Here is a 15,195-nt window from a genome sequence, read left to right as displayed (position 1 = left end):
AAAAAATAGTGTAGTAGACCTAGATCTTTCATATCGAATTCAGCCACAAGATCTTATTTGCATTTTGCAATGAGGTGATCTTCTCCTGTTATCAACAAGTCATCAACATAGAGAACAAGTATTAACATGTTACCATCCAATATTTTGAAGTATATGTTAGAGTCTGCTTCATTTTTGGAATATCCTAGTTTGGAGAGATAACTGTCCATCCTTCCATACCATGCCTTGGGAGCTTGCTTAAGGCTGTAGAGAGCCTTTTTAAGTCTACACACATAGAGGTTTCTATCTTGTATAGCAAAGCCTTCAGTTTGTTCTATGTATACTTCTTCTTCAATAATACCATTCAACAATACAGTCTTTACATCCATTTGGTGTATTTTCCACTTTTTGGAAGCTGCAATGTCAATGATTGTTCTCAGAGAAGTATATCAAGCAACTGGAGCAAATGTCTCTTCATAATCGATTCCATCTTTTTGAGAGAAACCTTTGGGAATGAATCTGGCTTTGTGTTTTTCAATACTACCATCTAGTGTATATTTGATTTTGAATAACCACTTTGATGAGACAACTGATTTGTCTTTTGGTCTAGATACAATATCCCAGACATCATTCTTTATTATGGATTGGTATTCCTCAATCATTGCTTCTTCCCAAGCTTGACATGTTAAGGCTTCTTCAACATTTGATGGTTCAGATTTTGTAAGTTTGGTCACGAGTGCAACATAGCATGATTGAATTCTTGTTTTCTTATTCCCTTTGAAGATTTCACCAGGTTCCACATTATTTTCTTCAATCATCTTTCTTGCCCATAGTGGTCTTTTCTTGTTGTTAGGATTTTCAACAGTCTCAAAATTAGGTGATTGAAGTTCCTGATTTTCTATGTTATTCTCCCTTTGATTCTCAACTGTAAGATTTTCATCTGATTCTGTGATTTGATCATCTTCTGTACTTAGGGAGAATTTATAAGCAACATCTTCTTCAAATTTGACATCTCTACTGATTTCAATAGATCTTCGTCCTGGAATATAGACTCTATATCCTTTAGTGGTTTCACTGTAGCCAACAAATATACCTTTCTTCCCAGAGGGTTCTAGCTTGGTTCTTTTTTCTTTAGGAACGTGAATATACACATGGCAACCACAGATTCTTAGATGGCTTAAATCTAGTTTATTTCCTGGAAAGGCTTCTTCAGGTGTTATATTCTCTAGGATTGAATGAGGGATTTGTTTTGAATATACACAGCTATATTTGAGGCTTCAGCCCAAAATGAGATATGTAGATTTTGGTCATGCATCATGGCTTTAGCAGCTTCGATGATGGTTCTATTTTTTCTTTTTGCAACTCCATTCTGTTGAGGATTATAAGGTAGAGTACACTCCCTCTTAATCCCAACAGAAATGCATAATTCTTTAAAATTCTCAGAGATGTATTCACCCCCATTATTTGATCTTAGAGTCTTTATTTTCTTTCCAGTTTGATTTTCTACTAAGGCTTTAAATTCTTTAAATTTTGATAATACTTCATTTGATTCCTTGAGTTTTATGAAATAGATCCAAGTTTTCCTAGAGTAGTCATCAACAAATATCATATAATACAAGAAACCCCCTAGAAATGGCAATGACATTGGACCACACAAATCAGTGTGGACAAGTTCTAGTACAACCTTTGATTTGTGTTCACTCAAGGGAAAGGACCTCTTTGAGTTCTTCCCTAGAGCACATCCCTTACAAGTTCCAACATGATTAGTTTTTAGGTTTGGTAATCTTGTGGTAATCTTTCCTATGAAAGGTAGGGCACAAAATTGAAGATGTCCTAACCTTCTATGCCAAATTTAATTAGAGTTTGATACTTCATGGTTTAGTGCTTGTTTTTGAATATTACATAGTTTGTATAAACTACCATCTCTAGATCCTATAGGAATAACATTCTGTATATTAGAAATTTTAGGCCAAAGTAGAACTTTATCTTCATGGAAAGTGACACGATATCCTTGATCAACTAGTCCTAAAATAGAGACTAAGTTCCTTTTGATACCTGGTACAAAGAGAACATCTTTCAACTGTAGTGTAACCCCTATTCTTAATTGAATTGAGTAGGTCCCAATTCCTTTCGCTGGATAGGTAGAATTATCTCCTATTGTAACTTCTTCAGTTGAGTGGCCTTCAAATGTTTCGAATTGATCTCTAAATCTGGTTATGTGACGAGAGGCTCCACTGTCGATTATTCACATATGTTTGTTTGAGTTTAGTTCACTTGATAAAGCTAGGAAAAATAGAGGATTCTCTATTTCCTTCACTTCAACTATGGTTGCTTGAGCTTTCTTCCTTTTTGGATAGAATCTGTGAGTGTGTCCGAATTTATCACACTTGTAGCATTGAATCTTGGAGAAGTCTATGCTTTTGTGGTTATTTCCTCTTTTTCGTTTGAACTTCCTTTTATTCCCTTTGTTACTTGTGTTAGCATGTAGTGCTTGAATTTCTCCCTCTTTGTTTGGACCCAATCCTCTTGTGATCAACCGAGATTCTTCTTGAGTGCAACCATTCTTGAGTTGATCGAATTTTGGTAGTGTCGGATGAGCTGATTCCCAACTAGATGGTAATCCTTTAAGTGTTATTAGATATAGCTCCAAGTCATCTACATTATTTTCAATAGTTGATAATTGGTCTTTTAACTTTGAAATCCTCATGAAATAGGATGTAATTGATTCTCCTTTGTTCATGGAGATATGCATTGATTACTGCTTTAAGGTGAGCAATCTGCTTGCATTGTTTATTTCATATGAGTTTGAAATGGTCTTGAACATATCATAAGCTGTAGTAAGTTTTGAGATGGTTGGAAGAATGTGATCTTTAACAACGTCAATTATAATTTTCTTAGCCTTGTTGTTATGTCTTTTCCAGGTTGTTTTCTTTGGCTCGTCTTCAGGCATCTTGGTGTCTTCTTCTATGTATGCATCTAATTTGAGTTCTTGAAGAATTGTTGTTATTCGAATTCTCCATGAGACAAAGATGGATGCTCCTTCAAGTCTATCCTCCACTCTAACAGTGTTCACCATGATTGCTTTCCTTCGATTTTGAATGCAAGTCTGAAACGGAGTTGTCTTTATTTATTTCTCTACCAACTTGGCTCTGATACCATGTTAAGGAATTTGATCAGAGATAGAGAAGATAACATACTTACTATATTTTATCAGGGATGAACTTTAACAAAAATTACTGCAATGAATATTGTTCTCCTTGATTTATGTCTAAGTATAAATATGTAACTTTTATTCTTTATTAATGTCGACAATTTCTGGATTGTTTGATTGTCATGGTGATTGATTAACTTTCCAAAACTGTTGACATTCTTTGGATATGTATATGAGACGTAGAGCCATGCCCACGTAGGGGCATGACTTCTATGTGGCTTTATACCACGTAGAGTCATGACCCTACGGGGACATAACTCTTTGTCTCCCACCCATTGCATCGGTTGATATTAACTAATGTAGTCCGATAGTTATCGAGATTATTACATCGACCATGTCATTTAATATTTATGTATTAATAAATATGCACATCTTTATATATCTATAGATTTTATTTGATCCGATGGAAGCTATGCACTTAACAGAGATGGGGTCTACTTAGTTGTGCAATTAGGTGACATCAAATTTGGAGTAAAAAAAGGGGCCTAGGGGGAATGAAGATAAGACATGCTAAAGTAGGAGCACAAATATGAGGTGTGAATTGTACAATGCTACAATTTATGATGCTACAAGTAGATGGAAAAGACTAAAGGAGGTGTGGGAAGAGAAAGTATGTATCTTTTGTACCCACATACAATAGAAACAAGAACACTTCAAAAGTTACGTGAACCAAATACATAAATAATTTAGCTACAACTTATATTCAATATTCATTTAATAAATATAATAATAATTTTTTTTTGATGGAGGTCCAGACTTGCGAGCATGACAACCCAACAAGGGCATGAAGCCCGCGAGGGGTATCCATTCCGCCAAGTTCGCCCGAGGCACGATCACGACCTCATCTCTTATGATGTCGGAGCCTAGCACTCAACAAGGCTTGATCCCTAGTGGGCTCATTTGGAACCAAGGGCCCATTGACAATAAATATAATATTGAGAAATCCCATAAACTATTTTTGACTTCATCAATGTTAAAAGCTATTATTAAAACCAGACACAAAACATTTCAAAAAGATTGTTTTTCTCTTTAGTTATCCGAACTCAATAAAATTAAAATTAAGAAAAGGCTTAATTGTTTTTCGGATCTCTTCTTGATGTAATAATTTGGAAGAAAGCCAGCCAGTCGGGAGCATGGGGTTCAATAGGGTAGTCATGAACATATCGGCCAAATTGCCAATGACGGTTTGGCGTATGTGAAGATGCCTATAGCAGGCAACAAAATCACATGCAAGATAGCATTGAATCAGCCTGAAAACCAGTCAACAAGAAACACCCATTTTCGAGATTTTGCTTAATAATAGAAAGAAGAAAGTAGCTGTTACAGAAACGAGTATACACTTAATTGAAACGCTGATTAAAGAATTTGAAAAATGTGATGTAGGGCATTGGGTTTAACAATTTCTAGACGATAAACCCATTGGTAAGGATGTCTTCCCTCAAACTGCAATCTATATTCCTGTTCCAGCTTCCTTCATATTGCAGTCCTAGTGCAAAACCCAAAAACCTGATACACAATACTAGGTTTCTGCATTTGGGTCGCCCCCTAGGATTCACTTATGCGCACCCATTGCTTGGGAATAACGATAGGCAAGTAGTTAACTGCAGGGCATGGAGAGCGAAGAAACAATCTGATGAGAGCACAGCGGGGCCTGTTGAGAAAGGCAAAGAGGCAGGGAAGAAGGTGAATGGTAGAGAGGAGGAAGAATACATAGAAGAAGAGGTGGAGTTGACATGGATACAGGAGAAGGCAGAGGATCTTGTTGAGTACACGGGAACAGTCATACAGGCTATCCCTGGACCCAGAGTGAAAAAAACTTCATTGCCATGGTTACTAGCGGTGCCATTGGGCTACATGGGTCTCTCATTTGTCATAGCAGTGGTTAAGACAATTATGAAGCTCAACTCTCCGAGAGAAAAAAAGCGCAGACTGGTAAGACTCAAGACCTAGAAACTCTGGTTTTTAAATCAGGTATTGATTTTTATAAGTATATATTAATGTGGAACAAAATCCTCTAATAGGGACATGCCACTGTGATTATATGTCCTGTCAACTTTAGAATAATATCCACATAGGAATCAATCTCACAAGTGATATACCAGCGTGTTACTTTTGTTTTGCTTCTGTAAGCTTTTTGAACAGTATTCACATTGGAGATAATCTAACAAGGGATATGTTACTGTTCGTTTAAATTTTCTATTTTCTGTAAACTTAAGAACAACAATCACATTTCAAATAGTCTTACAAGACACACTTCATTATAGGAGAGAAAGCAGATGCTAACACATCAACCAATGGCATGCTAAAGGCGACTTACATATGGGCAGCGATTTGAATGCCTTGTAATCCCTTTTTGTATCATATTTATTGCAGATGTGTTATATCCAACAGGTTTCTCCTTTTGGGAACATTTAAGAGAGCACTTAATTCCACATATGCATCCCAGTATACAACAAGCACATTATCACACATTATCATGGATAGTAACTATATTATCATAGCTGAAGCTATCTCACAGAGATCTTGAACTTGGGCCATTGTGGTGGTAAGCTCTGCACTTACCAGAATTCCATAACGCAGTAGCCTGACCATTCAAATGCTAGTAGAGTTTCTACTTAGTTGCTGGTTCTGGTATGGGGTCGGTAAGGGTGCATCAGTACAATTTTTCTGGCTGGATACAGTATGACTGTGTTTCATATGTGTGTCAAAAAATTTAAAAGATATATAGAATTGAAAATACATCTGATATTTCATATAATAATAATGACATTTGAATCTTTGATAGAATGATATTTTGTCATTAATCGATGTGAGTGATTATGATAATATTAATTGTTTATTGATAGTTCAAAATTTCAATATTATGTCATATAACACATATGACTAGGACCCCAGAGTCAGTATTCAAATAAAAATTATTACAATTACAAAAGTTGAAAATAATACAGTAAAAATTCTGTAACTTGGTCTTTGATCTTCATCAAAAGCATCTAGATCAAAGCCATCACCTGGTTCAACATCATTTGAACTACAAACTAATGCAGTGCGACTCCTAGTAGGTACATCATGTGTAGAAGCCTTGTCATCATCTACTCTGGCAAGCTCTACAACAAATGCATTTAAGTTGGCATAATCAGAGGTAATATCCCAATTCTTCATTGCCCCTTCTAGTCAGCTTCCTTATGTGATAGGAGACTCAAATTGGAATTAATATAAATCAAGTATTTTTCTGTTTTTTAAAGTCAACCGATTATGCATCATTGAGTGGATAAAGGAGTATGTACTCCAATTTCATTCAGTTGAAGAATAACTTGTAACTTGTTGAAATTAGAGAGAAAGTTAATCCACTTTAAAATAAAAAAATGTAAAAGAATGGTGAATACTAAGAATGTTAAAAAACAAATTCTTACTTTTCATAGAATTTTGATTGCAAGAGGTTGGAGGAACAAATAATCTTGCTTGTGGAGGTACCACCATGTGTGAGCATCTTCCTTGTATTAATCTCAAAGAGCTCAAATACCATAACATTATTCAACTCTTAGTATGGGCACGTTTTAGGGTTTTAGGCACTTTTTAGGTTTTTATCTTATGTTTAATGTTTAAAAAAATACTTTAAAAAGTAGGTTTTGAACTTTTTCTTTTGAACTTGCAATTGTTGCCACAGGTTCTCTCGAATTGAAATTTTAAGATATGTTGCTTCATATACCTTTTTTTTAACATATGCTTTCTTTAGCCCCATTAGCCATTCTTGGTCACTAGTGGATGTTTATGCCTAAACTAAATTAAATGTGTTACCCTTGGAGATCTTTTTCTCAAAAAGGATGAGGAGAGCTGCTATTCTTAGTTTTGCATCCATTTGGAAAATTAACTTTATCTTTTCCGTAAGCCCTAGTTTTTGACATTATTTAGTGTGCTATGTCTATTGTTGGTGTAATATTTATACTTCACCAATGATAATTTTTATCCTATGTGTGATATTGTACCTATTTAATAAACTTATCTAGGATATTAAGAATATTTAATCTCCCCCATATAGGTATCTAATAATGACATGTGTATACCTTGATTTGAGGTACACTAGTGCCACCACTACCTCATCAATCTTTGATTGATGGTAGTTAAGTGTTGTTGTGACCTTTTTCACACATCGCACCATTGCAAATGGGGACCCCCCCCCTGTTTTTGCCTTTTTGGGTTTTTGTTAGAGCCTCGCAACCTTCCTGGCACCAATTTTGTCAGTTTTGAAAGGTTTGAGTTTTGGAAGTCATAAGTCAGTTTGTGCAAACCATGGTCAAAACAGAGTTTAGATATCGTCAATGTGCCTAGGAAATCCGAAGGACAAAGATTGCAATTAATTTGGGTCAATTTGGACAACTTTCTATTTTTGGAAAGTTTTTCTTTTTCCGTTATTTCCTTTTTTAGGGAGTTTTGTTTTTAGCACTTTAACAACAATCCCCAAAATGGCTATTTTTTGAAAGTTTTTCCTATTTTTTAGGGATCCTTGCTTTTTCTATTTTTGGAAAGAGGATCTGGAGTTTGCACTGTTGGCTTTGAGTTATATCGAAAATGATTGAGAATTTCACCCAAAATTCAAATTTTGTCCAAAAAGGTTAAGTTTCTAAATTTTAGGGATCCAGAGGAATTCAACGGTAAAATGGTTTGTGATTTTCAAATTTCAAGATGATCCAAGTAGGATTGCATAAGTTATGAAGGTTTCAAATCTGGTTATCATGGGGATCAACTCTCTCCAAGTCCACCCAGCAAAGAGGTTCATATGGTCAAGGGTCTCTTGAAGTCCGCCCTCATGGTGTATAAGATTGATCAAGTCCGCTCACACTTGGTGCATAAATGTCATGAAGTCCACTTTGGAAGGGACTTAGCTTGGTCATGGAAGCAAGGAAGTCCGCCCATGCTATGGTGCACAAGTCCTATGAACTGCGCCCTTGATTGGATGTGGTGCACATGTCTCTTGAAGTCCGCCCATGTAGAAAGGTGCAAAGACATGAGCAAGTCCGCCATGTGGTAAGAGCAAAGACATGACTAAGTCCGCCTTGAAGAAGATTGGACATGGTGCACAACTTCTTCCAAGTCCGCCCGCATTTAAAGGATTGTCAAGGTCATAGCATTTCAGATAAGTCTGCCCTAGCATGGGAATGTTGTAATTGTGCTACTGTGTTTGATCCAATATAAACTGAGATAATTGTTGCTGGGTTTTTCACCTCCAAGAGGGAGGTTTTCCCAGGGTACTACTGTGTTATGTGTATTGCATTTATTGTTTTATGTTCTTTGTTATCAGTCTGATCATAAAATCAACAAATTAAACATAAGGTACACACATGCATTTAGCATGCTGAAAACATGACATACATGGGTCAAACAAATAAGTAAGCATAAAGCATGAAACATACATACAAGATACATAACCGAGAGGGGTACACATACAAAATACCCACAAAGTTTTTTTGTTGAAGACACATTGTACATGAAGCCAGTATATAAACAAGCATATCCACAACAGCATAGACATGTAAGGCATGAAGAATTTACAGCATTACACAAATACAATGGAGGCAGAAGCATAAAGTGTACATATGAACATATGTAAGGCATGAAGTGTACACTGCAAGACATGAATCATACACAGGAGACATGATTTACACAGCTGAATGCATGCATGAATTTACAAGTTATGGGAAAGACACTTATGTAAACACACAAGTTGTAAGCATGAGCAATCGCATGTAAGTCAGAAAGCATTCATGATACCAACGCTTAGAAAATACACATGGAGTAAGCATTCCGAAAACACATCAGTCCTGTAGTAAAGAAGCATTTGGGAAAGGCATAGAAATACGCACGGAATAAACACATGAAAACACAAAAAACATAATGCAAAGCATAGAGTTCCCAAACTCGCCGCGAGTCAGGCGAGTTCACCGAGTTGGCGAGTCGAGCCAAGCTCGGCGAGTTTTGCTGACTCGGGACTCGGACTCGGCGAGTTTTGACCATAACTCGCCTGACTCGCGAGTCAGGCGAGTTATGGCAAAACTCGCCGAGTCCAAGCTCCAAAACTCGGCCACTACAGGTCAATGCTTTGACTTGTTTGACAGGTTAGTATGTTCGTCAGGATTCATATATGAAATATAACATTTAAGTATAAGTGACATTTCCTTATGTCTTTTCTCTTTCTTATACTTTAAGTTATATTCGATATATATTATCAGGATGTTTGAGAGTGGTTTCGGACCTCCATGAGTTATAATGCAAAATCTAGTTTTTGGAGGATCCTTCAAATTTCCAGACTTAGTCAAATTTCAGGCCATTTCAGGATCAGGATGACATTCCAGACTTTTAAGGCGAGTTCACTCTGACCATGATGTAAGGGATGGGACCTAGGAGGACACTATGCATTCAACCAAGGTTTGATTTAGCAACTTGAAGCGTGACCAGATAGTACACAAGAACCCTAGGAATGATCTAAATAACCCCTAATCACTCAACTGACCTAACCTCCTTCACTCCACCTTGAGGAGATCCACCTGATTTGATGACCTTTGAGAAACTCAATCCCTTTAATGCAAAGGCTAAGACACTAAAACGACCAACAACAAAACTAAAAGAGCTAACCCTAGAAAGCAAAAAGTGGGGGTCTTCATTTGCAATGGGGCGATGTGTGAGTACCTCACAACAGGGATGTTTCTTAAAATTTTGAAAAAAGGGGGTGAGTTGGGGATATTTCCTACCTATCCCCACATCCCAAAAAATTCCCCCATGGGGCACAAGGTTATTTTTGGCAAGGGACATGTCTCTGAGGAGCATATTCCAAACCCTTCTGGCCTCACAATTTCCCCTTCCATCCAGCATATATATAGCTTAAAAACTAAGAGGTCCAAGAAAGACCAAGGTCAACTATAGTCCCAAGGTAAAACCTAAGTTCAAAAAGCACACTATTTAATGCTACCATACACAAGCATTCCTTACAATTTCCAAGTGAAGATGTTCATGATGTCTCATGTTGGTGCTCCCAAAATTTCAATTTGGCCAAAGAAAATACTAAACAAAAGCCCCAAACAAGTAGATACTCTACCAGCATGCCTTTCATGGCATAACAAGCTAGCACACATTATAATTGGGCTTTATTCAATAATGGGTGCATGAAACAAGTTTTAAATTGTTAAAAATCTCTTAATTTCAAGTTTTTTTTAATTTTGCCGAGTCATTGCCGAGTCGTTGCCGAGTCATAGCCGAGTCACGAGTCGAGTCGGCCTTGCCGAGTCCGAGTCGAGTCCGAGTCTGGGAACTTTGTAATATAGACATAAGGCATACCTTAGGAATGACAACATGGAGCAATCATATAAGCATACATAAGGCATATGAATATACTTTAAAATATGAAGTATACGCTTAAGGCAGGAAGCCCGCACATAAAACATATGGTTTGAATACATATGAAGCGTACACATGAATACGCGTAACACATTAGCATGAAGTATACACATGAATTCACTTGTGGCATGCGGTATACATGTAGTATAAAGTATACATGTGAGGCATGAAGTAACACACATAAACATCATAAGACATGAAGTGTACACATAAGGCATGAAATAATGGACACATGTAGGCAAGAAGCAAAACCGTAAGGCATGAAGCCATGAATATATGTAAGGCAAGAAACAACACACATAGATATACGTAAAACATGAAGCAAAGCACATAAGGCATGAAGCAGCTATGTAAAGCATGAATCATACATATGAATACACGAAAGGCATGAATCATGAAGTATACAGAGGAATACATGTAAGGCATGAATCATGCACATAAGTACACTTAAGACCAAGGCATACATGAGAAAAACACACGTGGAAAACACATTAGGCAGAAAGCCAACATGTCCATTACGAAGCATGGATAAACAAATACGCATGGAGTATACACATGAATATGCATAAGGCATGAGTCACCCACATATCATACATGTAAACAATGAAGTAGTACATACACATAAGGTACAAGCATATATGAGAAATGCACTTATAGAGTGGGTATGCTGAAGACACATCAATCATGAAGCATATATGAGAATATACATAGCATATGAAGTATACACATCAATTCACTCATAAGTCATAATGACATGAAGCATAAATGCATACATATGGCGCATAAGCATGAATTTACGTAGTTCTTAAGCAGAGAGCACATAAGCATGAAGCATACACGTGAATATACTCTATTCATTAATTATTAGATTCTTTCTTATTAACTAGAATAGTCAGTTGAATTGTCTTTACCCTGCAGGATGGCAAGATCAAAGCTCTAATACTAATTGTAATGTCCCCTATTTGTAGGCTGTCAATTCCCAAGAGCAACATCTATGTTACTACCTTCTATCATGATTACTTAAGCATAACTAACTAATTCTCTATAATATAACTTATGATGCCATTAAAACCATGCCTAAATCCAAACCAATCTGATCCCATTCCTAGAAGAGGGCTTGGCTGCCTAGGGTGCTTGACACAACCTCTTTAAGGTAGCCCAGATTACTGAACTCAGTCCATTCACCTTTGGGGCCTGCAGCCCAGATTTCAGGAGGAGTCTTTCACCCTTGGGGCTTTCTATCGGATGGTTTTACTCCGTCCTTCCTGTTGTGACCTTTTTCACACATCGCCCCATTGCAAATGGGGACCCTCTCTTTTCCTGCTTTCTAGGGTTTTTGTTAGCGCCCGTGACCTTTCACTCCAATTTTGCCAAGCCTTGCTCAGTTTTGAACATTTCAAGTCCTAAGATCGGAAGTTAGTTTTTTTTGCAAAACAAGTGATTCTAGAGTCAGAACACCTTCAAAGTGCTTAGAGAGGCCAAAGGACGAAGATCGCAATCGATCTGGATGAATTTGTTTTTTGCTTTTTCCTATTTTTTAGGAAGTTTCATTTTTGGCATTTCTGGTCCAATCCTCGGTATGGCTATTTTTAGAAAGTTTTCTTTCTATTTTTAGGAAGTCTGCTTTTTTGCTTTTTCGGAATGGGTACATAGGCTTTGCACTGTTGCCACTGACCTGCCTCGACCGGGATCCGAAAATTCCAAGTCTTGACCCAAAAAGCCAAATCCCTACATTTTAGGGGGCGTGATGCCTCAGATGATCCACCTAGGCATGGATTTCAAATTTCAGGTTAATCCGGTTAAATTTGACTGAACTGTGAAATTTTGAAATTTCTCTGAAAATTCTTCTAAGTCTGGCTAACAAGGGTTTTGAAGAATTGTTGTAGGTTCAAACTCCACCATGATGCAGGAGGCCATGAAGAGAAGACCTTCCAGAAGTTCGCCATGTGTTCAGGACCCATCAAAGTCCGCCTTGAGCCTTATATATAAATGATGCCATGGGTGTGGGAGGTCATGAAGGCCAACACTCCAAAGTCCACCATTGTCTTGGAGAAGCCTTGGCAGTGGTCTTCAAAGTCTTCCTAGGCCATATAGGAGCAACCTCCAAAGTCCGCCATAGGTTAGGAAGGCTAAGGGGAGGGAAGTCTAAAGTCCGCTCTACCCTAGCACCTTGGTGGCCAGCACTCCAAAGTCTGCCCTACCCTAGCAACATGAGGGAGATGTCTAGAAGTTCGCCATAGGGGGTATGCTCTAAAGTCCGCCCTATGCCTTAGCCAAAATTCGCCTTGATAGAGCCACCTCCAAAGTCCGCCATAGCCATGTGGGAGCCTTGTCTAAACTCCGCCATAGGCTATGTAGAGACCTATCAAAACTCCGCCTTAGGAGGTGTCTCTAAAGTCCGCCATGCTTGGTGGAGAGGTCATAAAACTCTGCCCAAGATGGAAGGGGCATCAAAGTCCGCCCAAGGAAAAGGCTCTCCAAACTCCGCCATGTTGGAGGGATGTTTAAAGTCCGCTCATGATGGTGTGTAAGCCTCTTAAGGCCTCCCAAACTCCGCCCAAAACTTGATGATGAAGATAGTCATGGCATTCTCCAAAGTCCGCCATAGAGGTAGACCAAAAGTCCGCCATGCTGGTTGAAGACTTCCTAAACTCCGCCTTGAAGAGAGCCTTCCAAACTCCGCCATACCATGTGGGAGGGCCATCAAAACCCCGCCCAAGCATGCCAAGTGGTGGTCATGCTTTGTCAAAAGCCCGCCCATGTTGGAGACCCTCTAAAACTCCGCCCTAGGCCTTCAAATGTTGAAGAGGTGTCTTAGATGTCCTCCATAAAGAGGTTGACCAAGAGTCCGCCATAGGTTAAGAAGACTAAGAAGAGGGAGCTCAAAACTCCGCCCTCCTTGGTGCCACCTCTAAACTCCGCCCTATGACTTGTGGAGTGAGGAAAGAAGATATGAGGGTCTTACCTAAATTCCGCCCTATCCGTGAGACCCTCCAAAGTCCGCCATGAGGAGATGCCATAGAAGTCCGCTCTAGGAGAAGGTAGTTCAAACTCTGCCTTGGTGGAAATAACACCAAAGTCCGCCCTATCCAAGGAGATGATAGAGAGCCTCTAAAAGTTCGTCATGCTGGTTGAAGACCAGCAAAAGTCCGCCATGTCGAGGAAGATAGAACTCCGTCCTAGGTGGCCTTCAAAGGTTGTAAAAGATGTCTTAAAACTCCGCCGTGCAAAGGAAGAGCATCAAAGAAGATCTTCAAAACTCCGCTCTAGGCCATGTGAAGGCCTTCTCAAACTCCGCCATGCCTTGGAGAGGTAAGGAAAGTCCGCCCAAGTTTGAGGAAGATGAAGGTAAGCCTCCAAAAGTCCGCCTACACATGAAAGTCAAACAAAATCAATAAGAATGCAAGTGATGTCATGAAAATCCTCCAAGATTTCGAACCTAGAGACTAAAATAGAAAGTTTTTTGAAGAGGATATTTGGAGATTGATAAAGATTTTGAACTTAAATCCAAAATGGAAAGTTTTTAAAAGAGAATATTGGAAGATTAATAGATATTTCAAACTTATAGCCAAATTGGAAACTTTTGGAAGATATTTTCTTCAAACTTGGAAACATGACAACACTTTCCTAAAGAGCGAAGTTAGAATTGGAAGTATGAGTTGGAAGATTTTAAGTGTTTCTAATTGAGGATTTAACTTATTTACAAATACTTCGTTGTAAACCTCATTTCTACACCAAGAAATTCGAAGTTACTAAGGAGAGCTTAGTAAAGTATTTTCAGTTTGAAGATCATCTGGAGAAAGTTTTGAACAGTGCTGGAGGTTGGATAAACTTTTTTGACAAAAGTTTCATAGATTTTTGAGAAAGACAACCACCATAATGAAGAGTTAATGAATCGTTCTTGAATTTTCTGAGTATTTTTCAGATTTTAAGAAATGATTTTTAGTAAATTTATTTGAACTTCTAGAGAATGAAAATAATTTTTTTTGGCTAAGTATAAGAAATTTTCAGAGTTATAGCACTTGGTGTTGATTTACGATCACAACCACCCTTGAAGACTGAAGGGTTTTGAGGATGAAATTTCAGTTTTTATGGCTAAGTATGAAAATGAAATGAAATCTCCAAACACTTAGCCGTTCGCAACCTCGATTTTGTTTAATCCAAGATAGATTTCTAACTTGATTTCCTTTGGTTTTACAGGTTGCACGAGGAAATAGAAGAGGGATCATCATAGAGATTGCAGCTGGAGTTTCAAGCCAAACGAAAGATTGAGGACAAGTTCACAGGCAAGGTTCATCTGGGCGTGAAGATAGCCAAAATTTGGCTAAGTATGGGAAATGTTTCACAGAGAAAATTCCAATTTCTTCAATTATGATGAAGGCATGGAGAAATTCTTCTCCAAATTTCATGGTATCAAGAGGGAGGGCATGATCACATCAAATGTCTGAACAACTTGATCCTATCATTTCATATTTGCAAGGGGTTATCCAGAGCTTTTACCCTCCTCCCACGGAACATAAATTGGCAGCTGAAGGCAGGATCGTCACAAAAACACAAATGGAGTTTCAAGCCAAATCTAGAATTCAAGATAGGACCACGAGCAAGGTTCGTCCAAGCAT

The 15,195-nt window shown here is 38.0% G+C and overlaps 1 protein-coding gene across 1 annotated transcript in view; it reads left to right on the top strand.

Annotated features, from left to right (window-relative positions):
• The first annotated feature begins 4,268 nt into the window (after positions 1–4,268).
• LOC131067289 (uncharacterized) overlaps positions 4,269–15,195 on the top strand; it is a 112,304-nt gene continuing 101,377 nt past the window's right edge. Inside the window, exon 1 of the mRNA XM_058002243.2 lies at positions 4,269–5,122. Within this exon, the coding sequence (XP_057858226.1) occupies positions 4,619–5,122 (504 nt within the window). The 5' untranslated portion in view covers positions 4,269–4,618. The remainder of the gene's footprint in view (positions 5,123–15,195) is intronic.

Source organism: Cryptomeria japonica, chromosome 7 (assembly GCF_030272615.1).
Source record: "Cryptomeria japonica chromosome 7, Sugi_1.0, whole genome shotgun sequence".
Taxonomy (NCBI): Eukaryota; Viridiplantae; Streptophyta; class Pinopsida; order Cupressales; family Cupressaceae; genus Cryptomeria; species Cryptomeria japonica.
Note: the sequence above shows the minus strand (reverse complement) of the source record. Positions and strands in the feature narration are given on the sequence as shown.